General features: G+C 42.0%; 2 protein-coding genes across 3 annotated transcripts in view; one reads left to right on the forward strand and one right to left on the reverse strand.

The window, feature by feature from the left end:
- Positions 1 to 9,899, reverse strand: part of cd2ap (CD2-associated protein) — a 67,955-nt gene extending 58,056 nt beyond the window's left edge. For both annotated transcript variants that reach the window (XM_078289824.1, XM_078289825.1), the window contains exon 1: positions 9,704 to 9,899. In XM_078289824.1, coding sequence (XP_078145950.1) covers positions 9,704 to 9,707 — 4 coding nt within the window. In that variant the 5' untranslated portion in view covers positions 9,708 to 9,899. The remainder of the gene's footprint in view (positions 1 to 9,703) is intronic.
- Positions 9,900 to 18,696: 8,797 nt separating this feature from the next.
- Positions 18,697 to 24,495, forward strand: part of tnfrsf21 (tumor necrosis factor receptor superfamily, member 21) — a 49,240-nt gene continuing 43,441 nt past the window's right edge. Inside the window, exon 1 of the mRNA XM_078289767.1 lies at positions 18,697 to 19,024. Coding sequence (XP_078145893.1) covers positions 18,983 to 19,024 — 42 coding nt within the window. The 5' untranslated portion in view covers positions 18,697 to 18,982. The remainder of the gene's footprint in view (positions 19,025 to 24,495) is intronic.

Consider the following 24,495-nt stretch of genomic DNA (forward strand, 5'->3'; position numbering starts at 1 on the left):
GGCTGCTTGTACTGATGGTGATCTAGAAAATAAAGCTTATTATGGATTATTATTAAGTCGCTAATTGACTGAATGAATGTCGTCAAGCTAACAGACTACAATTGAAGAGTTTCATTCCAAAAAGCTATATATATATATATATATATCCATTTTGGAAAGATTTTGCAATATCAGGCAATATTTGAAAAATATATTGATTCTGTCCTCAAAAAAATGAACTACTGTATGGGCAAATGTCTTAAGAGGATTGCTAAATTCAATACTAACCGAACCTAAACTTTCATGCCAGCAGTGGATATGGGACAGCGGGTGTCATTTTTTTAAAATGGTGGATATCTCATTTTTGGAACGAAGCTCTTTAACTGTAAAATGTTAAAATGTACATGCAAAGTCAGCAACGCATAGATCTCCACATTATTCATTTGCCAAATGCATTTCCAGTGTCAAGGCGGGGAGTTAGCTGTCCTGTAGCTGCCTGACTGTACGACTGGCAGTGTGTTAACGTGCCAGTGTGGATATGGGTCAGTAGGTCTGCTCAAGTCACTCAGACATGGCCTACATCATGGACCAGATTACACAGCAGTACAATAGGATGCTCAAGGCCGTGTTACTAGTGTCACACACACTCTAGGTCTGTGCACCATTCATGGTTACTGATTTTCAGAACAGTTTTGCATCCAATAATACACCGTCTTCTGAGGAGAAGCTGAAATCACCCACCAAACAAGCTGTCAAGCTCATGTTCAGCTCCCATCTGACTGAATAAGGAAGGAAATAAACTGTTTTTAGTCTGATATATTAATAATTTAATCTGATATAGCCTATACGGAAGCACATGCACACAGAGAACATCTACATAGCGTCCCACAAACGCAGCTCTGCTAATAAGATGTTACCATGTTATTTAAATAGGCTATGTTTCAAACGTTTTCGCTTTTGTACACCCTGGAACCTCACAAATCCAGGGTATTTATAGCGCTGTCCATAATTAATTTTACTGAAGGAGGTCAGGTAATGTAATTTCACCGGTGTAGGCTAATGATTTTGCAGAACATTTGTGATTTTTATGAGCCATGCATCCCCATGGGAGTTATAATACTTCTGTTTTTCCATCAACTCCCATGTCAATTCTAGTAAAGTTGAAGCTGGAACTATAGTGTGCGAGTGTGACATATTTCTGAATGTAACAACTGCTCAGTAATTTGGAAGGATAATATTGTAGTAATCTTTTCCCATATGGATCACTCAGTGAAGTCACTCATATAGTACAATGAAAAGGATTACATCATCCACATTGTCCTGTAACACCAACCCAATCCAGACAGAGCTTATATCTGAGCACCATTTTTAAACAGAGATTCCACGATTCTATCCACGACTTCCAAATACTGAAAACATAGGGCCTAACTTTAGAAAACAACAGCCACACTGCAAGAGTTGCTCTGCTAGTGTAAGTGCAGAAATAGGCCAAAACGCTGAGAGCAACGGCTAAAAGCTCCGTCCACTAAACGATGTGTTGTCAACCGGATGATGAGACTGCTGCATGACTGCGTGAAAATCGTACGGGAGGGAGAGGAAATGAGATATGAAATGAGATATGAAATGACTAAAAACGTTTTCAGCCACTAGCCTAAACACTGTGCTGTTTGACTGAATGACACAGTGACAAAACAAGAGCAGTGTCTGACTGATGAGACAGTACAGTGAGACTAAAGGGTTTCTCTGGCATTTAAAAGAGATTTACTTCATCTTCAGACTGCTAGCAACCACACTTGCTAATTTAAGGGACAAGGGACATATAGCAACAGTAGTGTATATGTGGCTGCTGAGAGGAGACGTGGCCCAAAAGGTTAGCTGCCACCAGCTCTTCCACATCAACAAAGGGGAAACAAGGGTAACTGTGGCTGATGTGGATCATATCATGGGATATAAATGGACTCATGGTGACTGGTTTCTCGAGTTGCTTGCTATGTGAATGTATGGTTGGGTGGTGAAATTGCCAGGGGGTTGGGTTGTGGCTACATTTTAAGCTTCAAGTGATACATAAAGATAGAAAGGGGGGAAAAAAGAAAGGAATACACAAGCACGCACACGCAAAGAGATCTGCTATCTCTCAATCACACACACAAACACACACCGTTTGGAGTAAGACATTAACAGCGTGGCATAACACCTAGGCCTTAGGGAGAGGCAGCTGAAGATTCCTGACATATTTGCTGCAGCAGAGACAGAGAGAGAACGAGAGAGAGAGAGAGAGAGAGAGAGAGAGAGAGAGAGAGAGAGACAGAGAGAGACAGAGAGAGACAGAGAGAGAGAGAGAGAGAGAGAGAGAGAGAGAGAGAGAGAGAGAGAGAGAGAGAGAGAGAGAGAGAGAGAGAGAGAGAAGAGATGATGAAAAGCCAGAGGATTCGTTCCGTGGCACTTCTTAAGAGGACGGCTCAAGCGGGCAGACTGGCTGCAGGCCATGAGCACCCCGCGCTCTCGCTTTCTGTGGTCACTGTATCTCAGTTACTCAAGTGCGTGTGTGTGTGTGTGTGTGTGTGTGTGTGTGTGTGTGTGTGTGTGTGTGTGTGTGTGTGTGTGTGTGTGTGTGTATATGTGTGTGTGTGTGTTTGTAAGCATGCAATTGTTCATGCATCACACGTCATCTCAGCTAGCCTCTTGGCACTTTCAGCACAAACTTGATCTCAACAAGGCTTTCAGCAGTCTTACTTGAAGAGTAAGTTCACTATTCGATACGCATCAGCCAAACAGTGAGGATACTGGGGGGATAAAAATGGAAAAAGCGAGTAAAAGCCGGGTCACTCACTGATGCAGCATGTTGAAGGCCAGTCACGTCAGTGGCAATTATATTCCATCTACTGCCGATTGATTGGAAGTGACAAGCTTTCCTGCTCCCAGGACTAAAATCAAGCTGTCTAGCAACAGTGATTGAGAGGCCTCCTGCTTGCAATGGGGCTTTATCATCCAACAGTTGTGGTAGAAATACAATAGTACAAGAGAATAAGGGAGAGAGTCCAAAGGTTAATGGCAATCCATAAGCAAAGGGCTCCATTGCCATTCTACATTCAACCAAAAAACTTCCTTGGGCCAACAACTCTTACGTTTCGGGGTCCAGAACGTGTCACAGACCGTTTACTTTGGACTCCTGCCTGGCTACCGACAGTATCATGACAGTACTGCTGGTACTTTAATGGTTAATCATCTTTCACCCAATAACCATACCTGTCCTAAAACCTACAGTGACTGCTAATTGGCTCACTAGGTAACTACAAAGCCACAAGCAGGAAAAACAAACTTATCCAAAGGTCACTACACCTTTATCTCTTGGTTGAAGGTTAAGTACAGAATGTCGCAGAACTGGTCCAAGGTCTCGTTATAGCTCAAATTGACAGTGACAGGCACGGTGCAATATTTGTGACATAAAAATAACTCAAACTTAATGAGGCGCTTAGTACACACAATGTGTGTATAAATATACTAGCACTTGATATAGTTGAAATAGTTCTAGCCTAAATGTTAAGTATTATTCACAGTTATTAAATATTTAAAATATAAGCTATTAAACAGTTATAATAAGGCCTTGAATCTGTTTTTCAATCAGTTTTTATCAATCCAAAGTTTGATTTACTTTAATGCTGTAAAATTCCCTTATGAACAAAGAATAAATAAATGAATAAATCACTCTTCACATTTAAGAGTTCAAATGTTTTTTTCTTTTTGATGCGAAAGCTTATGGCAAAATTCAAAAATGACAGCCAAAAAGATTTAGGTTACTGCATTACCTACCGATATCTTTAACATAGATATCGAAAAAAGTATTGTTTTGGTAGCAATTTCAAGGTACCAGTACAGAAAACTTTCAAACAATTCCCAGCCCTTCACATGTCAAACATACTTGAATGTTTTGTAGAGCATTGGTCTTCCTAAGGAGGATCTAAATGTATTCAATTAACATTTAGAACTCGCTTAGTCTAATCACAAAGGAAACATGTTGAGGTAGGCTAAATGAAGTATTACTGCCCATATGAAGCCAGCGTGTGCGTGTGTGTGTGTGTGTGTGTGTGTGTGTGTGTGTGTTTTCTCCAGCATACCTCTACCATGCCCAGTCATGTTCCTATCAGGAGTACAATTTATCTTTGTTTCTTTCTTCTCCCCTTGGTGTCAATTTACCATGCTCACACGGTGGAACACTCATTTAGGTTTCCTGAGTGAAGAGCTTGACTCAGTTCCTGATGACAAATTGGTCATGACAGTGAACAATATTTAAGTGAGAAATTCACGCAGCCAGGGAATAGCAGGTCCAGTCAAGTCAAGTCGTCCATTCAACGGTTTTAGGCATTCATTTCCGTTGGATTCAGGCTCTGCATATGATTTACACAAACTTTAGAAATGTCATGTCATGTGATGCGTTTCCATCAGCAGGGTTGAAGTAAATAAATACACTTCCTGAATGTCAGAGAAAAAAAACATCTATCAGGAAAATGGAATCAATATTTCAAGAACTGATTCATAATGGACAAGTTGTTATCGTTCTTTAGTGTCAGCAAATGTTGGCCATAGGCCTATATCATGCCTTGATTCGAAACTGAAAACAAAAAAACTGCACTTGGCAAATACTCTAATGCAGTGATTCTCAACCTTTTTCATATCAAGGACCCCTAGTTTAGTCCACATTAGAGCTACGGACCCCTTATTGATGAGATTTTGTCTCTCGGACCCAAATCTGAGAATATTTTTACTGTTAGATATGATTTTGTCCAGAATTCCATGACTATCTGTATTGTAGGTAGAGAGATAACAGTGAAACTATGATCAAAATAGTCATTCTTCTACATTCTCTAACTTCTTGTAAATGAAATGGTGAAGTTTAACAATTCATCAATTTGCTGGGGACCCCCTGGAACTCCCTCAAGGACCCCTGGTGGTCCCCGGACCCCACGTTGAGAACCACTGCTCTAATGCACCAACTCATGGCCATACAACCACAACGGGCATCTTACACACGGGAGCAACAGCGAGTCTGGGAAGTCACGGTGGACAGATATTTTACAGACCACTTTTCATCATTTCCAAAGCCACCACTGAACTGTTGTGCAATGAGATTAAACCATTCATTGGGACGATCATGCCGAACCTATTTAATAATTTTAAATAATTTGATTGAGATGGACAGTTTTGTTCGGCGGAGCAAACTGAGGCAAAGAGTTCTGTTTACCTGTTTTCACAAGTTTTTTACTTGAAATTTGCCTGACACCGTAAAGCAAAAGCCAATCAGCTTCAAGCAACTTTCTCTACCCACCTAGTATTCACAGCAGGGAAAATATCCATTGGGTAATTCTGACCAATAATACTGACATCTGCACAAAAAGTTTATAAATGCTAGATTTCCCAAAGCAGACAAAGGTCATGCTGGCTGCCAAGCCTGTCATAAAAAGTTTAAAAAGCAAACATGATAGAAAAAAAACATTTAAAAAAAAAACATTTGCTTCAACATTTCACATGATGAAGCAGAGTTTCAAGTAATCTTGTCTTAACATTTCCCACCTATAAAAAAAAGAAGTCAAGAAAGATGTCAACCAAAATCACTAAACATAACAGCTGCGTCTGTCAGCCAGGCTGCTTTCTCTTGTGTCAAGTGGTGTCATAAAACATGTTTGCATGTTGTCTTGCCAATTTTTTTGCTTATTTTTCAAGTCAAGACATCAAACTCGTGCGAGTAAAGAAAGGCGAAATTCCTCCTCGCTTCCCGTCTGAACGTTGGGTCAGGGTTCAGCCGAAGGGAAAGCGACTTCCAGGTTATTGTTTCCCCCAGGTTATTGTTTCCCCGTCCGCACACAGCGCTTCCTGGTGAAGGGTCTGTTTCAATACGGGCCTTACATAAGCCAGTGACAGACAGGGGGATGTGCTGCAGGAGAGAGGGAGGGAGGATGGGGGGGGTGAGAGGAAGAGAGAGAGGAAGAGAGAGAGAGGAAATACTCAAGGCCACGCAGGCGAGCTGACTGCCAGGCAGACACAGTCAGTCAGTGTGCTCGCTCTGCTCCTCTCGCTCTCCCTCTATCACTCACTCTCTGAGCTTTCTCATTCACTCACACACACACACACACACACACACTTTATCAGTAAAGGGGAAACTCATAACTGCATTCCTTCCCAATTATCTGTGAGGTTGCTGATATGAAGGCCAGAGAGTCACAATGAGAAAGTGAGAGAGAGGGAGTAGAATAGAGTACTGTTGCCATCCTGATTTTTTTTTTTTTTACCTTTATTTACCCAGGGTTCGTTCTCTGGGCATAATAGGTACACGTGTACTTTTTAGCAACGCCCTGCGACACACATTACACACACCTGGGAGCTAGGCTTGGGCGACTGGACATTTAAACACTATTATGATTTCATTTCCAGCCTATTATTCAGGTTATTATACCATGTCCCACATATTACAGCCAAAAGATCTATTTTTTTCTGCAAACAAAAAGCCTATAGCCTTGAGCAGATAATGGCTGTGCCTGTCAGAAGTTATATATAATATATTATGTGTGTCTGACAGAAAACAGACAAGTCTTCCACAGTGTCCAATATTAACTTTTTGTTTCATGTGCCAAGGGCTGGTAAACTTAAAAAAATGAACCTGCCAAGAATAATTTTCACCGGCCAAAGTAAAACCTTTCACCTGCATAATAAAAAAGGACGATCCCACGGGGCATTGGTGATGGAGAGGGAAGAGTAATGGGACAACAGGGGAAATCTAGATAATCGCTCTGAACTTCCTCATTGACAGTTTCCATAGTCTCGGGCTGTTCAGCACTGACCAGCTCACCAACAGTAACTGATAAGGGACAGTCAGCAGTTGCATGTTGAATAGGAGACAATTAATTTCACTGAGGCTAACTACATGAAACCTACCTGGATTGTGCAATGGTTCTGCTATTATGATCATACTTGTATACATTTCCCTGTAAACTGCAAGTCAAAATGCATTAGTCTGAGTCAAAGGACAAAGTTACAATGATTTACTTGTTGACAAGTAATTTATTTACTGCAGTTCAATTCATGGCAATTTCATCCCTTGTGCCTTTTAAAGGATTTGTAGGGTTTTCTCCAGTAAATATGTGGGAAACTGTCAAAGCTGCACATCCTTGCAATATTTGTGGGAAAACTGTTGATTTTCCAAAACTGTTATGATCATGAAAATCTCCAGTCCTGGCACAGCTCGGGCTTGGAGAGAAAAATACTCCACAGACCAGCAGTCTGCACCAAGAGGAAACAGCGACTGTGTTTACAGCTTTCATGAAGCATAAGGACTAATTTGGGTTACTCTTATTCCAAATGAATGAACCTCGAAGCACCAGACCAACCTGGCAAGAGCAAGCTTGCTTTCATCAGTCTAAGTCAAACACTGAAGTTACCAGGGTGGGAAATCAATATCAACCTCATGCTGGTAAATATTGACTGTGGCTGGGAAGTTTGTATACTGTAGCAGCCACTTTGGCACATGTCCAACCATTGTTCATGGTTCAGGGGGTTCTGGGGTTCTGTGCAATCCTAAAAATGTAGTTGGCGAAAAAATAGTGAAAGCAGGTGGATTTTAGGGAATGACCAGCCAGTGTAACTGGTAGGAATAAAAGATGCTCATCTGTCTTGAAAGTGTCAGTACTTCTTATGCGTACAGTTCAATCTAACACAACAGTAAGTTTGCAGTGTTGGATATTAGGACCCCTTCAATCAAATATATTAAACTAACAAAACGGTGCCAGCCAAAACGCTGTCTAAACAAATATGTATAGGTCCAATATAGACAATATTAGAAGATTTCCAACATTTCAGAACTGCAGCTGGTACAGGGATCAGACCAGACAGACCAACAATTTCCCCAAACACTTACTGCTACAAAACAAATTTCCAGTTTGGGGGTTTGGGTAGTAGTAGTAAGCTGCATGTAACCTAAACACAGTCCGAGGAGAGCGAACACAGTCAGAATGTGAGGGGGTTCGCACACACAAAACTCGGACATGTTCAAACACAGCTGAGCTATCCTCTGCAGCAAGCCACCCAAGGAAAGGCATACCACAGTGACGAGTACGATGCATCAACGACTCATGTATAATACAGCGTTTCTTAACCTATGCCTCTGGGTGGACAATAGGTCGTAGGCCTGTTTCTGGTGAATATGTGTCAAAGTGCCTGGGTCCCAGGAATAAACCAATTTCAAAAGACAAAGAAAGTGCTGAAAAATTATACCAAATTCACTCCAGAGTTGAAGATATTTAAGAGCCCCCGCCCCGGTTTATTCTCTCATAATGTTTTGCTGTTTTCTTTGCACTACATGTTAAGTACTGTGTTAGGGTTCATGTGTCCCTCATATCCTGTGTATGTGTCTGTCACTGTGGTATGTTTAACTGTGAATGTTAAGCACCCACTTAAAGTTCCTTGTGCATGCAATGAATTTCAGCAAACTGAAGCGAGTCTCTGATTCTGAGTCAGAAAATCATGCAGCGCAGTCTTTGCAAACTTACAAATGAGGAGCCCAAGCGAGGTTGAACTTAAAACCAGTTTCACAACATAGCAAAGTTCTTGAACAACAGTCTTACTGCACACAACCACACAAACCACACAGCTCGGCTAGCTAAATGCAGCAGCCTGGTTTCAAGATACAGTATAATATAGTATTACAGCAAGTTTGTGATTGAGCGTTTCCTCTAAATTCAGTCAGCGATGGTGCCGCCCACCCACCACCATCATAACCACCACCCGTGGGAGAAATACTAAAATAACAGCAAAGCATCATCCAGTCTCACTGACTCCTGATAAACAAATAGGTATAAGGCCAATGTTTAGAACTAGCTTTGTCCACTGTGTCTGCTGATGTCAATACAACGTTTGTAAACTGGGCAGTGAATTGACTTGGTTGTACAATCTTCTCAACCTGAGACTCGAGAGAAATTTAGTCCATCATCATGGTACCCAAGGTCATTTAATACATTCGCTTGAGTACTGTTCTCAGGATATAGGGTGGGAGGGACATCAACAGCAGACCCATGGCCCACTATGGTCCAGATCCGTGGTTTTAAGAAAAGAGGGGCCAAGTTAGGCTTTATGGTGCAGCTGGGTGTGGGAACTTGGACTGTCACATGGAAAGAATGTCAGTCACGACGATACACAGCATGCAATACAAAAGTTATCTATTCGTTACATCAGCAAGCAAATGGCAACAGAAATGTTAACCCACCCTGTCACGAAGAGGTTAACATGAAGACTGTATTATCCCGGTGAAGGGGAATTTAGCGAATTGTGAGGCAAATTGCAGCAAGTCCTAACTTTTGATAACTGAGTACAGTTAGATAACAATAAACTGGGAATTTCAAGCTACCTCAGTGGTTTCTGGATAGCAAGTGGTTTTGCAGAAGCCATGTTGACATCAGCTGCCAACTTTAAGGTAGCCCATGTTATCATTAGCTGTAAATGCAGCCAAATCCAGAGATGGAGCTGCCGTCATCCAGCTAACCAGACAGCTAGCTGGCTAAGCTAACCAGCTAACTGGTTAGCTAACTTTACTCCCTGCTGGCAAAATTGGTAGCAGGCAAGTCATTGACACTTGGCTTTAATGCTTTACGGGGGTTCAACTTGCTTGGTGCGTTGAACATAAAAAGAATAGCAGTTAACGTATAAACACAACACAAGCGCCACATCATGGAAAACTCACCCATTCCTGTCCTTCGCACCGCCTCGCTATCAAATGTTGGGAATCTCTTATCCAGCAGCCTCTCTGCTAGCTAGCTACTAGCCAGGTAGATGTGTATTTGCAACTACAAAGTGTTTTTTTGCCGATTCACTGCCGATAAACAAGTCGAGTGTGTCGTATATCCATTCGTCCTTGCACAAACAGCAGCCTCTCCAGATCTATCTTGGTGGTGATTTCAAGATTATTGTGCAGGAAGTTACCCAGGAGTCTCCACCTTTCTTGGACTTGCCTCCACTGTTGGCTGCCTGCTGCCACCAAAATACAAAATAGCAGGAAACTTCGCGATGTTTCAGGCAGGACGGTCCCGCGAGAGGAAGGTTTAATGGAATGTTGATCCCCTTCTGTATTATTAGCCCACTCAGCAAGTACAATAGCTATGTATGAGAGAGAGAGAGAGAGAGAGAGAGAGAGAGAGAGAGAGAGAGACAGAGAGAGAGAGAGAGAGAGAGAGTCTTGTTTCACCTACTTCAAGCTTCAACACCTCCTTCCTACTGTCAATATGGTATTGACTCATATTGACTCATAAATGCACATTCAGATGGGTTGAAGTGATGATAATGGTTTCAGGGAATGGGAACCACAGGTATACGGGCAATGGCTGAGTGGCCAAATGTTTAGAGACACCGCCTTGTTACTTGCACTGGATAAGAGCATCAACTAAACACCTAAAATGTACACTAACAGTGCAATGTTATGGTGTCACCATTATAATGACCTGAGATGGCCTTATCGATACGTTTTCTGATTTATCTTGGCTAGATTCTTGGCTTATCTTGGCTTGATTCAAATAAAACAAACAAAACAAAAAAAAAGATCTCTTAAATATGTAGATTAGATGATTGACTGGGCCCAAACGGCATTTTGTTAGCTCCAACCTAATTAAACCCTAATATGATGACGACAAAAGTTGTGACTGTGTGCCACTGACTTTCTGGCAAAACAGCAGACAGAAAAACACATTGTTGTCTCCCTCTGTCTCCCTCTTGCCCCAAAAATAAAACCTGATCCAGCCAAATCTGAGAGAATGATAAATGGGTCAGTGCGGCCCCCCCAGTCAGGTTTGGGAGGATAATCAAACCTGCAATCCCTTGTCATCAAATACGGTTTTGTCTTTCAGCACGTGTTGAAAAGACAGAGGTAGAAGACTTGCCAAAAGCCCATCTGGCCCTTTCTTATGTTATGTAAAAAAATCCCCTGCATTTTGGCTTGATAATAACTGGCATGCCCAGCTGGCATGGTGGAGCGCTGGGAGCGGTTTTAGACGCCAGTTTGGGTGTAGAGGGAGTTACTTGATCACACTCTCTCTCTCTGTCTCTAACTTTCTCTCTCTTTCTTACTCTGTCTTTCTCTCTCTCTTTCTCATCCTCACTCTCTCTACATACCAAACTCTCCTCTTTCACATCGCACACACACAAACATAAACACACACGCACAGCTATGACTAATCAGTGTTTCTGAAAATAAATCCCATTTGATGCCATGAGTGCTTGGCAGTGTCATAGCTGGTTTGGCATCAAAGGGCACAATAGGATCCTCCCCATCTGCTCATTGACAACATGCCATTTAAAATACCCGCGCCACACCCCATATTACCGTGTTACACGCTTGCATGGCAGGAAATTGACCGAAAAGTTATTAAAAGTTCATGAAATAACCCTGCAATTGAGATTAGGTGGGGAAACTGTCCCTGAAAATGTATAAAAAATGGAAAAAGAGCTTTATTAATATGTGTGAGTTTCATAATTCTAGCATTTTCAAGAATGTTTGTCTCTTTTTAAAGAAGGGTTTGGATGAAATTGATCCTTATCCGCTGAAAAATATGTCCTAAAATCAGGTCACACGAGTAAAACAAACCCCATAGAGAAAGACCCCCTAAAATCCTGTATGTTTTAAACTCACAATGATCTTTTCACGCCCTCATTAACTTTTTTGTGGGCTTTCGTCGTCAAAATCTCACTTAGTCTTCATTTTGTCAACTAGTGTCTTCAAAAGTCAATTCTTTTGCTCCATGAAAAATTTGAATATACTTTACATATTAGGATTAGGATTTTCACCTTACATGTGTGAATCACAAACACAAAAGAAGTTTAAAAAATGTGTTTTCATTACTACTGTGATCAAGCTCATTCTACCTCAGGCATTTACAAGCCAAGCCTTTCCTGTCTTGTCTGGATATAGTAAGCACAAGGCCTTCTGTCATGGCCAAGCTTATCTCTCACATGAGCAGAGTGAACTGTAAAAAAAATAAAGGAAGTAGTTGAGTGCAAATTCATGTTGATAGGATCCATTTAAGCAAAGTGTCAACAACCAGTTGAAAGGCAGCGTAAATACAAATTCTATACAAATGTGTCTGACCGCAGTAGTGCCACACACACACACACACACACACACACACACAAACACAGCGTAGCTCATTGTGTGCCAGTGTGAATGACACAAAGTGGAAGCCTGGCTATCCAAAGGGATTATGGGAACCACAGCTATGGTCAATTGCTATCATCAATGTAAACATCTGGGATTTCTGTTTTTGAAACCCTTTTGTGGCTGACCTTAACTTTAACCCATCCATTCCCAGTGTTTCCCCAGACAGGGAATAGCTGGAAACACATGGCATTAGTATAGATGAAGACTTCACCTAATCAATACATTTTGAAAATGAGCAGTCAACTTTTAGCTATAGCCTACAGTCAGTGCCCTACTCAGGTATAAGTACTGTTACTTCACCAATATTTTACTGTAGAAGTAGAAGTAGAAGTAAAAGTACTGGTGTAAAAATCTACTGAAGTAAAAGCAAAAAGTAGCTCATTTAAAATGTAATCAGAGTAAAAGTTAGTGCGTTACTTTTTTAGAAAAGAGAACGTTAGATCAAATGTTTCCAATGTGATTCTAAAAGGACGACAGTACAGAGTTCAAACTAGATTCTTTTAATTGGAAAACAAAATAGAAATCATACAATAAAGTGCACAAAGTAAAGCCAGATTACTCTTCTCTTGTTTGCTGACTGACTGTTCACTGTGAACTGCTTCACAATTGGGCTACTACTGTCAAGGTGTCCTTGAGAAAAGGCACTCAACCCAAACTCCTCCAAGTGCCCAACTGTAGAAGAATGCAGTGTACTGGGAAGCTCACAGGTCCGAATGTGTATTACAGTGTTAGTAGCTAAAACATCACTGTCAATCAGAATTTTGCACTTAACTACCCAGCCTGAATAAATAAAGGTGACGAAAAAGTAGCGAAAAGTGGGGAGCAGGTATTTGCTTGCTTGAAGAAAAAAGCAAGTATATTCAGACAAACTAACCTGAATAAAATAAAGGTAAAGAGAAAAGTATCTCTACCTCAGCAGAATATAATGACTATGGATTCCTTAGTGCCTTACTGTATTGTCTGCTGTGACTTTGTAGGTCAGTGACTTCAAAAAGCCATCTTTTGTTCCATTAAACTTTGCTGCACTGCTTGGATGTAGTCCAGAGCCACCTTGTGGTGAAATGGTGAAATTACAAAGCTTTTATTTCACCTTAAATTTCAGAGTTTATCTTATATTTAACAGCTTATAATGTGCAGAGGTGTAGTCTTAGATCAGCAGACAAAACTCTTCTGGCTGTTCCAAGGGCCAGATTAAAGACTAAAGGTGACTGAAGCTTTGCAGTCTAAACTTTTGGAACAATTTGTTAATCTAACTGCCAACTGAAAACTCATTTCATTTTTCCAGACTTTCATTCAATATATATATTGTTTAGTTATGATTGTTTTGTTGTTTCGTTTTCCATTCAAATCAGGTGGACGTCATTTGTCCGTATGTTTGTTTTGCTGCTTCTTGTAACTTTCCCCATGTATATGTGTTTGTTTTTATCCTTTTAATTGTGAAGCACTTTGTACTAGAAATAAAGTTTCTTATTATTTGTATTACTATTACCTTATACCCTGCACAAGTGATGGGATACAACACAAGATGGAGTATAAAGGGCATTACTGGTGCACCGAACTTGGTCTACATGACAAGTTTCCCACGTGTGCACGTGAGTTTATCACGTGCACAGCAGTCACCTATTGTTGCCCGACCTCCAAGCCTCAGTCTATCTTGTTGACTGTTGACAATGTGAGATTGGTCAAACAGTTGAGCAGTGCAGGACGCACAGAACATGAAAGGGAAAATTCCTCCTCAAACACATTTCACGTGTAACCAACCAACATGGATGTCTTTGTAGAAGCATAGATCATTGCTTTGAGCTTTTTCATCCAAATGACCTTTAGTTTCTGGTAGTAATAACAGTTCACTCTGCCCTGCTGAAGTGTCCTTGAGCAAGACACTGAATCCCTACCAGCTCCAGTGGTGTTGATCTGTAACTGACCATGACCTCTGACCTCTGACCTCTCTGTTGACAGGGGCAAGCAAAAACAGGGATCAATAGAATATCACATCACATTAGGGTTGAAAAATGTGTTTGGTTTTCTGTATAATTTCATATGAATTCTCTTTTGGGTGGATTTTCTTATTTTGATTGAAAATGAAGCCATGCTCTGTTGCTTTTACTATCTCTGTTTCTCTCTGTCTGTTTCTCATCCGCACAGACACACCGAACAAAACGGTTGGATCTGAAGATCTTAAACATTTAGGCTAAAACGATATTTTATTATAAAAGGATGTGAAGGATTTTTTAAATTCATGAACTACAACATTTATGGTTAAATGCCTATAACAATATGATTCAAAAGATATGTGAGGACAGAATTTGTATTTGGGTTGTAATGACCAATACTGACCAGTAGAGGTCAGACTAACCTTTATCAATTTGGTGGTGTTTTGATGTTTTGTCAACGTTGAGCAATGATTTACACATTTCTCCAAACCAAGGCCCAAGGTCTCAAAACAGTAGCACAGCCACGTGCTAGTGGTTGCAATCTGAAAAACCTGTAAAGGATCTTCCTTTACATCTGACGTTAACATGCATTCTGTCTGACTGGGTTGTATTCAGATACAGCAAAAATGCATAAAACCTAGGTGTAAATGAACCGCAGATGCATTGAAGATGCAATTACCCTAAACATCTCCAGAGGTGATCAGAGATGCATTTGGCCGTACTAACAACAAAGTGGAAATCATCACTCAAGTGGAACCAACCAAGGTGCTCACACGAATCAAACAGGTGGCAGGCAGCTCAGACAGGAACATACTTGTTAAAAATGGATTGTCAGGATACTTGTGGATGCAAGCGAGACGAGGTGTAAACTGTCTGTGGGGTGTAAAAGGAGCCAAGGTTCCACAAAGCACTATTACTTTTTAAAGTGAATGGGGAATGTGTCTTGAAATAATAATGGGTGAGGAGGTTTTCTGTTCCAAAACGAAGTGCGAGCCGGAAAGTGAGTTTTGAAAGCCAGAAATCTCAGCAACTGGCAAAGTAATTGCTGAGTCACTGGTACTGATCAACAGTCCAATTATCCCCCCGCAGATATATTATGGTCATTTTGCGCTTTGGGTCATTAAAAACGCCTTTTAGGTATATTCAGCCATAATGGATTACAGCTACAGCTCGTTTTCGTCATTGTGTTGGACGTTCTTTGGAGATGCTAACATGTTGCTCGCATCTGCAGCTGTAAATCTCCTTGTATTGTCATTTCCGAGCACCTGCAGGCCAGGAAACTGTACTAACAGCTCCAGTATCACAGACACACTCTCTGCTGTCTGAAAACTGATGGAACATCTTTTCATCCCAAATGCACTAGAATGAAGGCAGACTCTTTAAACCCTGCAAGCCAGACAGAAGGCAGCACTGACAGAGAGATTTCTGCCCTACTTCAATACATTAGGTTTTGATGTCGGCTGCTTCTGTGCAGGAGGTGATGCTCATCGGTGTGGCTGTGAAGAATTCTACATAAAAGGATTTACAAAAGCAGTGAATAAAGTTTATTAAATGTTTGGATGCATCTTGAGGAGGACTAGCAGTGTGTTTGTGTGGGCTAGTGTGTGGGGGCGGATGGTTGAAGATACTGTGAGTGTGTGTGTGTAGTGATGTGTGAGATAGACAGTTGTATGTGAGCTTAAAAGATTCAGGTTTGTGTGTGTGTGTGAGAAGAGAGAGAGAGAGAGAGAGAGAGAGAGAGAGAGAGAGAGAGAGAGAGAGAGGGAGAGATGTTTGTATAATGCCCAGACTTTGTGTCAGTGGGCTACTTTCAAACCTTTCAGGCTTTCTTTATGAAAGACGGTGCAAAACAAACACACACAAAACACACACACACTCATGTGGGCAAGCACACACTCTCTCTCTCTCTCTCCTTCACTCTGTCACTCTCTGTCTCTCATACACATACACACAGGCCAACCCTCTTTCCCCCACATGATGCTTATATTCACAATAGTTCTATATAAGGAAACTTCACCTAGTAACTGCAGTCTGGGGATATTTGTAGCCCTGCAGCCACTGAGGCTATCTGGCCTACTGAATGTCAGCTCCGCTCTGCAGCTTGACTGAACAGCAATGTCGGTCCGGCCATACAGCCAGAGTATCCTCCACACGCTACTGTCAACACAGTACACTTCCCCCACCTTCCTCTCTCTCTCTGTCTCCTGCTGTCTCTCTCCCTCTGTGTCTCTTACTCTAGGTGTTAGGCAGTTCTTAGGCATTTCTCAACACCTTTCTTTCACGCCGGCACCTAATATCCAACGCCTGAATTCTTTTGTTTTGGTAGATTTTCTTTCCCCGTCTCTCTCCTCCCCTCCTCTCCTCTGACTGAGTCACTAACCCACTTCCACTTGATTCCTCCCCGCCAGCAGAAAGCAAAGTGGCACGTTTCTTTTCCTCCCTGTATCTCTTCCCCTCTCCCTCCCTCCCTCCCTCCCTCGCTCCTTGCCCGCTCTTTCCCGCTCCACGTGCGCGGCAGATGGTGTGCTACTCTTTTATCAGCTGTTGCTATTTGCAGTAACGTCTGAGGCTATAAGCACGCCGCAGCGCATTTGCTTACTGACTGCTTACTGGCTGACTGGCTGGCACACTGCACGCTTGTTGACTGGATATCTTGATAGCAGGATAAGAGGATGGATGACTGGTTGACAGGCTGGAAAATGGCCTGCAGGCTGACTGGAAAGTTAGATTTGCTGCCTGGCTGGATGGCTTGCTGGCTGACTGGTTGACTGACTGACTGCACTGTTGGCTGGCAGGCTGCTTGGGACAGATGACTGACTGGCTGGCTCATACCTCCGTGTTTGCTCCACTGACACATATGAGACGCAGGCTGCTGTGTGGGTCAGTGGTGGCCCTGTTATCCCACAGTTGGTGTCTGACACCATGTTGAGGGATTAGTCAGGGCTGATCCATTAGAAACCTGCCTTGAGGATGGCCATGATTGGACCATATGTAGCAGTGACTGCTTGTGAGGCACAGAATGTCCTGTTGTTCATGGGGTTATGTGAAGAGTGGAAACGTCCTTGCTTCAGATTACCAATGCCTCAGGTTCCATTCAATTGTCTCTTTTCCTAACGGGTAAAATCGGTGATATGACTTCTCAAAAGTGACTAACAACAAATCATACTTTTATCAACCACTGGAAAAAATCGTAATGTTTTGACTCCCAAAGGCATTTGGTGTCAAAAATGTGTAAAGTTGATGCTGATTTGCGCTACTTGCTAGAGTAATCAAAAGAGAGTGATCACAGCGCTTCACATACACACACCCTTCATATAAAAAATAACATATGACATCATCTGGTGACTTCCAGCGGCTTTTCAAGCAGCCAGTAGCTACTTTCCTTGGAAGAGAGTTGGCAGCACTGGCCCAGTCAAGGCCAGTATACTGTAGCATCAGTAACATTACATTTCAAATCTACAGTAGTTCAAAGGGCAGATCACTGCATCTGTGTGAGGCCTACACATCAAAAACTCAATCCTGAGGGAAACAATCATTAGCCAGATGAGTAAGTCCTGACTCGCCCTGTTTGGACCTTTAGTGGAAACCAGACTGTGTTCCTGCTCAGCTATGGGACATGGAGGATGATGAGAGTCCCATTACAGCCTCGCTCCTGCAGTTAAAGGAGCAATCAGGTTTCACTGAGCCAAAGGTTATATACTCCTGATGAGACTGGATTCTCTATTCTCTGGTTTCTTAAACTAAGGATCAGGACACAAATACTTTCTGGTATTTTTTGATCTGATTTTAAGCAATAACATATGACAGGAAGTGCTATATCATGGTTACTGACACTGCACAGAGCTCCACAGATCAGCACACCGACGCCAATAACAGCAATATAGAACTACCTCGTGTGTTAATGCTTTTAAACAATATTTTTTACCCTTGGGGAAATTAGGTTGCTGCCACAGCAAAGGTAAAGTCAATATTAGTGTAGGCCTATCCATATGCTATATATGTAGGTCTTTGTGTGTGTGTGTGTGTGTGTGTGTGTGTGTGTTATTATATAAAATAATAATAATAATAACTTAAAACAAAGTTACAAAGTGCTTTACAGAGACAAGAAAGTTAATCAGAGGTAGTCAAATCAGATAAAAACATGAGACAGAAATATAAAAATAAATACAAATAAATAAAATATTAAAATAGATATTGTAAGTTATAGAAGTAACTAATATAGGCATGTATAGCCTACACATAATTGCTATGTATATAAATATAGGTATAGCCTAAACACAACGTGAATCAACACCGTTGAATACATGTATTGAACTGTATTCATGAATACAGTATGAAAGTAAAGCGACAGATAGCGGTCCTACAAAAAAAACCACGTTGGTTCACCTGCTGCTGCAAGCCACATGCAACCTCCACCCGGAAGCAGGTTTCAGCCCCGTACGTGAGTCTTGCGGGGCTCTGATTGGCTGAGGAGTGTCGGTAGCGCCCGCCCGCCCTGCCCCTGCGCTACGTCACCGCCTCGGCCGTGGTGTGCTGCTGCAGCGCGGACCGCCGCACCGCACTGACAGCCTGGACCGGGCGAGGCAGCGATCCCACTCTGGCCCTCATCCATCACCGCTATGGGAATGATTACCCCGTTCTTTGTGAACCAAGCCCTCATCCCGTACTACCTGAAGCCCGTCCACCTGGAGACACAGACTATAAAACACTGCCGCAGTTGAGGCTGTCGCTGCATTATTAGAAACCCAGCTCAGGTACCGGAGTGCTGCACTGATGCGAGCAGGATGATGAGCCGCCTTTAGACATGAGAAGTGCCGTTTCTCTTTTGCACACAACTTGGACAAGGACATTTGACTCGACGCTCATCTGAGTCTGTTTTTTCATGATCTGGGGGAAAATGCCTGTCGTGTGTGTGTCAGCGGTGGTGAGTACAGTTACCATACATCCACATCCAGCCGTGTTTTTATTCTTTATTCTAAGGACTCCTCCAGCAGGTTCTCCATTTAAAGGCGCAGTGCCTGTTGTTTTCCCCCTTTCCAGTTTGTCCCGACCCAAACTCACCTCCCAATCAAGATAAGATATTTCCAACTTTGATCGCTGAACTACGATAAAGCCTCGGTTTTTAAAGGTTTATCATCTTGAGTAATGTCTAATTTATTTATATGGACGAAAAGCACAATAGAGTGTACAGTGGAAGGATGGAGAAAGAGAGGGCACTCAGCAGTCTATTGTTTACCCCATAGCACTTTTGTTTGCCAGACACCTGGAAATGTCAGTCAATTGACTCTTATCTATTGACAACAAAGGTACGATTTGATTCCACAACTTTTGAGGAAAAAACAAAAAACAAAACAAAACAAAAAAACGTCACCATTACAGTAGTCAAATTTAATGGCTTCATATTTCAAAACTATGAGCTTGTCATCTAAAGTGTAAGCCCTAAATCGCCTATTTTACTGGCCAAAGTAGCAAAATAGGCACAGGACATATTATTATTTTTATTATCATTATTGTTATTATAACTTAAAATACATCCTAAAATCATAGACTATCATGGATGGATTTCAAATGATGGGTGTGTCATTTTGGAGTAAAACTAATTTCTTAAATATTCAGTGATCAGTAACTGTTGTGAGCTCATCATCACTCTCAGTCCAGTCCAGTGAGTCGGACGAGGCTCGTAGCACACAAAGACTTTGCCTTTGTCTCCTCACAAAGCAGAGAGGCTGCAGCTGAGATGAAGGGATGTCGATCCGTCAGGCCTCTGATGTTGTTGTGATTGAAGACACACAGAAGTCTCTAAATCTGTGGGTTTGTCAGGGTTTCCATACCCTAGTTAGACATCAAATTCAAGGATTTTTCAATGGCTTTCAAGGGCTTGTTTGGTGAAATTCAAGGGCTCAAAATTGTCATGTTTTGGGGTAATTGGCCAAAATTAGACGTCATTGAGGCTTCATTTTTTATTCATGATCTTTTCAAGTCAACAAATCATGCTGAAATCATACTGTACATTTTAAAAATGCTGCTGTATCAACACAAATCTCCATCACAGTGTTTTCCTCAGGATGTGAAGTGGTATATTTTAAAAAAAATCAAGTGCTTTCAAGGCCATCTATTCATCTTCAAAACCCTTAAAGGCCTTATTTTATTTTTCTCAAATTCTCAGTCTTTCAAGTTTTTTCAAGGTCCACAGGAACACTGGTTTATTATGGAGGTAGCCATATGAAAATAGCAAGTAGGCAACTCACTGGTACAGTTTAAAATACACTTGCAACTGAATGTAGTTTATTGGGTGATAACAGTGGGGAGAGTCAAACCTCCCTACTGGAAAATAGTAAAGTATATTTTGGTACAATAAGTACAATGTAATAACATCTACAGTAACTGTAGCTGTAGTTAAAGTTTGGGCTTGTTGTTGTGTGTATGTTTACATACAATAAAAGGTATTGCATGTTTTTTCAATTTTTAGCATGCACACCTTCATAGGAGTTCAAAACTTACATCATCAGCAGTCCTGCCTTTTTTCCCCCAGCTCTCAATGTTAATTATTGTAAACTGGCAAAAATACATTTTCCTCCATGCGTGTTTTTATTCTTTATTCTAAGGACTCCTCCAGCAGGTTCTCCATTTAAAGGCACAGTGCCTGTTGTTTTCCCCTCCAGTTTGTCCTGACCTGAACTCACCTCTAATCAGCCAATTATAAGATATTTCTAACTGATTGCTGAACTACGATAAAGCCTTGTTTTTTAAGGTTTGTCATGTGAGTAATAATCCAATTTATTCCTCTATGGATGAAAAGCACAATAGAGTGTACAGTGGAAGGATGGAGAAAGAGAGCAGTCTGTTGTTTACCCCATAGCACTTTTGTTTGCCAAACACCTGGAGATGTCGGTCAATTGACTCTTATCTGTTGACACAAACTGTCACAACAAAGGAACAATCAATTTGATTCCACAACGTTTGAGGAAAAAAACAAAGCAAAACGAAACTCACAGTTAAAGACTAACTAAACCCCACCTAAATCTTTGGTGAAGCCTGACACCTAATGGTGAAAAGTAGGGTACTGAACTGGTCATCTGTTATTGGCTGGTCTCTGTGCCCTGTGATGTCACCCCTCTATAGAGTACAACAGGTGGTGACATCACCTGGCACAAAGACCAGCCAATAGGAGAAGGCCAGTTCCACATGTCGGATTTTCACTAAAAGTTAATAATTTCTTTCATGCCACATTACCAATTTGTTCACATTATGAGATGCTCACATTTTCACGACTGGTCCTGAAATGGGACATGAGATCTGCCTGTTCAAATTCTAGCCACTTTTAAGCATTTTAGACGATTATTGCAACACCACATGACCAATCAGCACTTTATCTGGGCTGCCCTTCTACCACTGGACCAAGTTTTGGAAAAAAGAGCAGGGTGATTATGTCTAAACTGGAAATGAGTCTCCACTGTCCCCATGTTGTTTGGTTCGGCCAATAATGGAGGGTTTGCCTCTTCTTATGTCTGCTGCCACAAAGTCTGATGGTGTTATGTGAATTCGTTTGGAAGTTATATGGCTTTTAGTGAGAAGCCACGCCCACCGCCACGCCCCCCTTTGGCCAATTGGTATTAAAGTTAATCAGTTCTTTCTTGCCATATCACCAAATCTTTCCACTTTTTGAGATATCCTACTAACAAACAGACAGAATGAGGCGAAAAAATAACCCCCGTCCAACCCGGTGGAGGTAATGACATAAAACCATCTCTCATGTGAAATTCCACCAAATGCGCACTTTAAATTAGCTGTAAAATATTTATTATGTCTAACAACCTTCATTATCTTTGATGTACACGCTTAAAATAGGCTAATAGGCTGACTGACTAATCTAGGCTTTCAGTAATAGTCTGACTGCACAAAACTAATCATCACTGCTGTCACTTATTGGAATGGGATCAATATGCTTAACAAAGAGCATCTTTGACTAATACTGTAGACTAATATAAGCAGTCAGCCAAATTATATTTTCTGCCATGAAGGATGAGCCCAGTCCTTTCCTCCCTGGAGCTCGTCAGGCTGCAGCCGGCTCCGGGGCCCTGCTGCCTGTCGGTGTGGTTGGCAGGACAGGCGGACATCAAAACAAAATAATCATCGCCGGCCAACGGAGGAGGCTTCGTTTCTTTTCTGGGTATTGTCAGGGATGAATTCAGCGTGACTGAATCCAAACAGAGCCGCTCTCTGTGAGCTGACATGATCTGAGACCGCGGCACAGAGCGGCATGGGGACACACAGCAACAGGTGCTGCTGTGCCACTTGGCATGTGAGTGTGGGTATGTGTGTGTGTGTGTGTGAGTGTGTGTGTGTGTGTGTGTGTGTGTGTGTGTGTGTGCATGAATAAGTGTTTTTGTGGGTGTATGTGTGTTTGTCTGTGCATGTGATTATGTTTGTGTGGTGTGTGTGTGTGTCTCTGTGTCTACATGTTTGTGCTGGGCCCCACTTTAATTGGATAATAATTACGGCTTAATGTTTTCCGCCACACACACACAAAAACACATCCCAGGCCACACGCATGGGTGTGTATACATCTCATTATGTAACACACTTGCTCCATCACACACACACACACACACTGCATCCTACACAGTAGCTTTACTGTGTTCTCTCATGTCCTGCCATGTACAGTCAATGGAGTCACTCCTGGACCGTATATTTAAAAGAGGAGCAACCTTGAGCCATCTGGAACTTCTCTCAACCCCCAGTGACTCAGTTTTTACTTCCTGGTCGGTGGTAAAGTTTGTTGCTAAGCGATAACCAGAAATGTGTTTACAGGGTGGAACTGTTGTTGTTGCCTGTAGATAATACAGCGCTGCCTTGATGGCATAACTCTCACAGATAGTACGGCTCTTCCCTGATGACGACAGAGGCTCTGCGGCTTGCAACAATGGCATGCAGCGTGTGTCTCCACATGCGTGTGAGGATAACTGGTTATTTTGGGATGTTGTTAGGAAATGTAAAAATACTCCCACCAAAGGATCCTCTGCTTGTTGCCCATATCAGGTTTCTGCTGGATGGGTTGACTTGCCCTTTGTGTGGTAGTCATCATGAGTCTGCTTGCATATGCTGCAGGCACAACTTTTAGAGGTGTAACTTACAGGCGCTACGAGTAGTGTTTTAACATCAATAAATTATTACCACATTATCTTTGAGATATTAGAGTAATTGCCATAAACAAAGGAGACCACTGTCAACACTGTGAGAAAACAAGGTGCAGACTTGTACCTTTTGTCACTAGGGCTGTATTATTTTAAGCTAGAGCCCCAATACAGCTCCAGTGACAAAAGGTACAACTCTCTACCTTGTTTTCTCACAGTGAAGAAGAGTGGCAGCCTCTACCAGCCTCTATGCTGCATTTTGCGTTGTGTGACACTGGGTTGGAGATCGCGGGAAATCTGCTGGATTGCTTTACGGCACAAAACAGGAACTGTTCTTCCAGCAGAGCTAAAGTTTTCAGAGTTTCTCACAATAGTAGATGATGAGCCTCTGGAGAAATTCAAGGTTTAAAATGATTTGTCCCAAAAGTGGGCAGTTGTTTTTGCAGCAAGGCACACGAAAACATTAAAACATTAAACGAAAACATCACTTCCAACATGTTCATCCTCTTCAGCAAAGCCAAATAGAAAACCTTTGACTGAAGAAGCAACATCCTCTCTGTGACAGGAAGCAGGAAGGTTTATGGGAACTGTGGTCTTAAATTTGAGAAACTCTAACACTACTACTCTAGCCTCTATCTAGGCTGCCAATCTTCTCGACTATGGTCTTAATTGTTTACAGTAATTATACCAAGGTGCATTTTATTTGACTGATATATTGATGTTTTAAGAATGCTACACATAGCACCCTTAACACAAGAATGCTGTGTGAATCATTAGTCCGAGGCTAAGAGTTACCCATGGGTTAAATGTCTCTATGTTAAGCTAACCTCTCGGCCAACTGTTATCCCAGGGTTAAGATAACCTTAGGCTTGATGCTAAAGCATGATGAACTAGGCATGCAGCCACAACACTCCTGTCACACGACAAAAACGTGCAGACGGCTGGCGGTTTCTCCACACAGACAAAGGAGAAGTGAAAGGAGAGGTTCAGGTTTGGCCTCACTAAAAGTCACCTAAAAAAAGATCTGACTTATCAGTTCTTGTCTTGCGTCAGTGGCTGCTAACCGCCTGGGCCCTGGGCGTGTCTCTGGACCGGCCTGGAGCTGCTGCCGGAGGTAGAATTACAGGGTGTTCTGTTCAGCCTGCCAGCCGGGGAGTCAGAAAGTCAGGGGGTTGAGGTGGTGTTTTTGCTGAGTGTGGGTGGGTGTGTGTGTGTGTGTGTGTGTGTGTGTGTGCTGCGCGGGCCGTCTGGACAGGAACCC

The sequence above is a fragment of the Centroberyx gerrardi genome, chromosome 18 (assembly GCF_048128805.1).
Source record: "Centroberyx gerrardi isolate f3 chromosome 18, fCenGer3.hap1.cur.20231027, whole genome shotgun sequence".
Classification (NCBI taxonomy): domain Eukaryota; kingdom Metazoa; phylum Chordata; class Actinopteri; order Beryciformes; family Berycidae; genus Centroberyx; species Centroberyx gerrardi.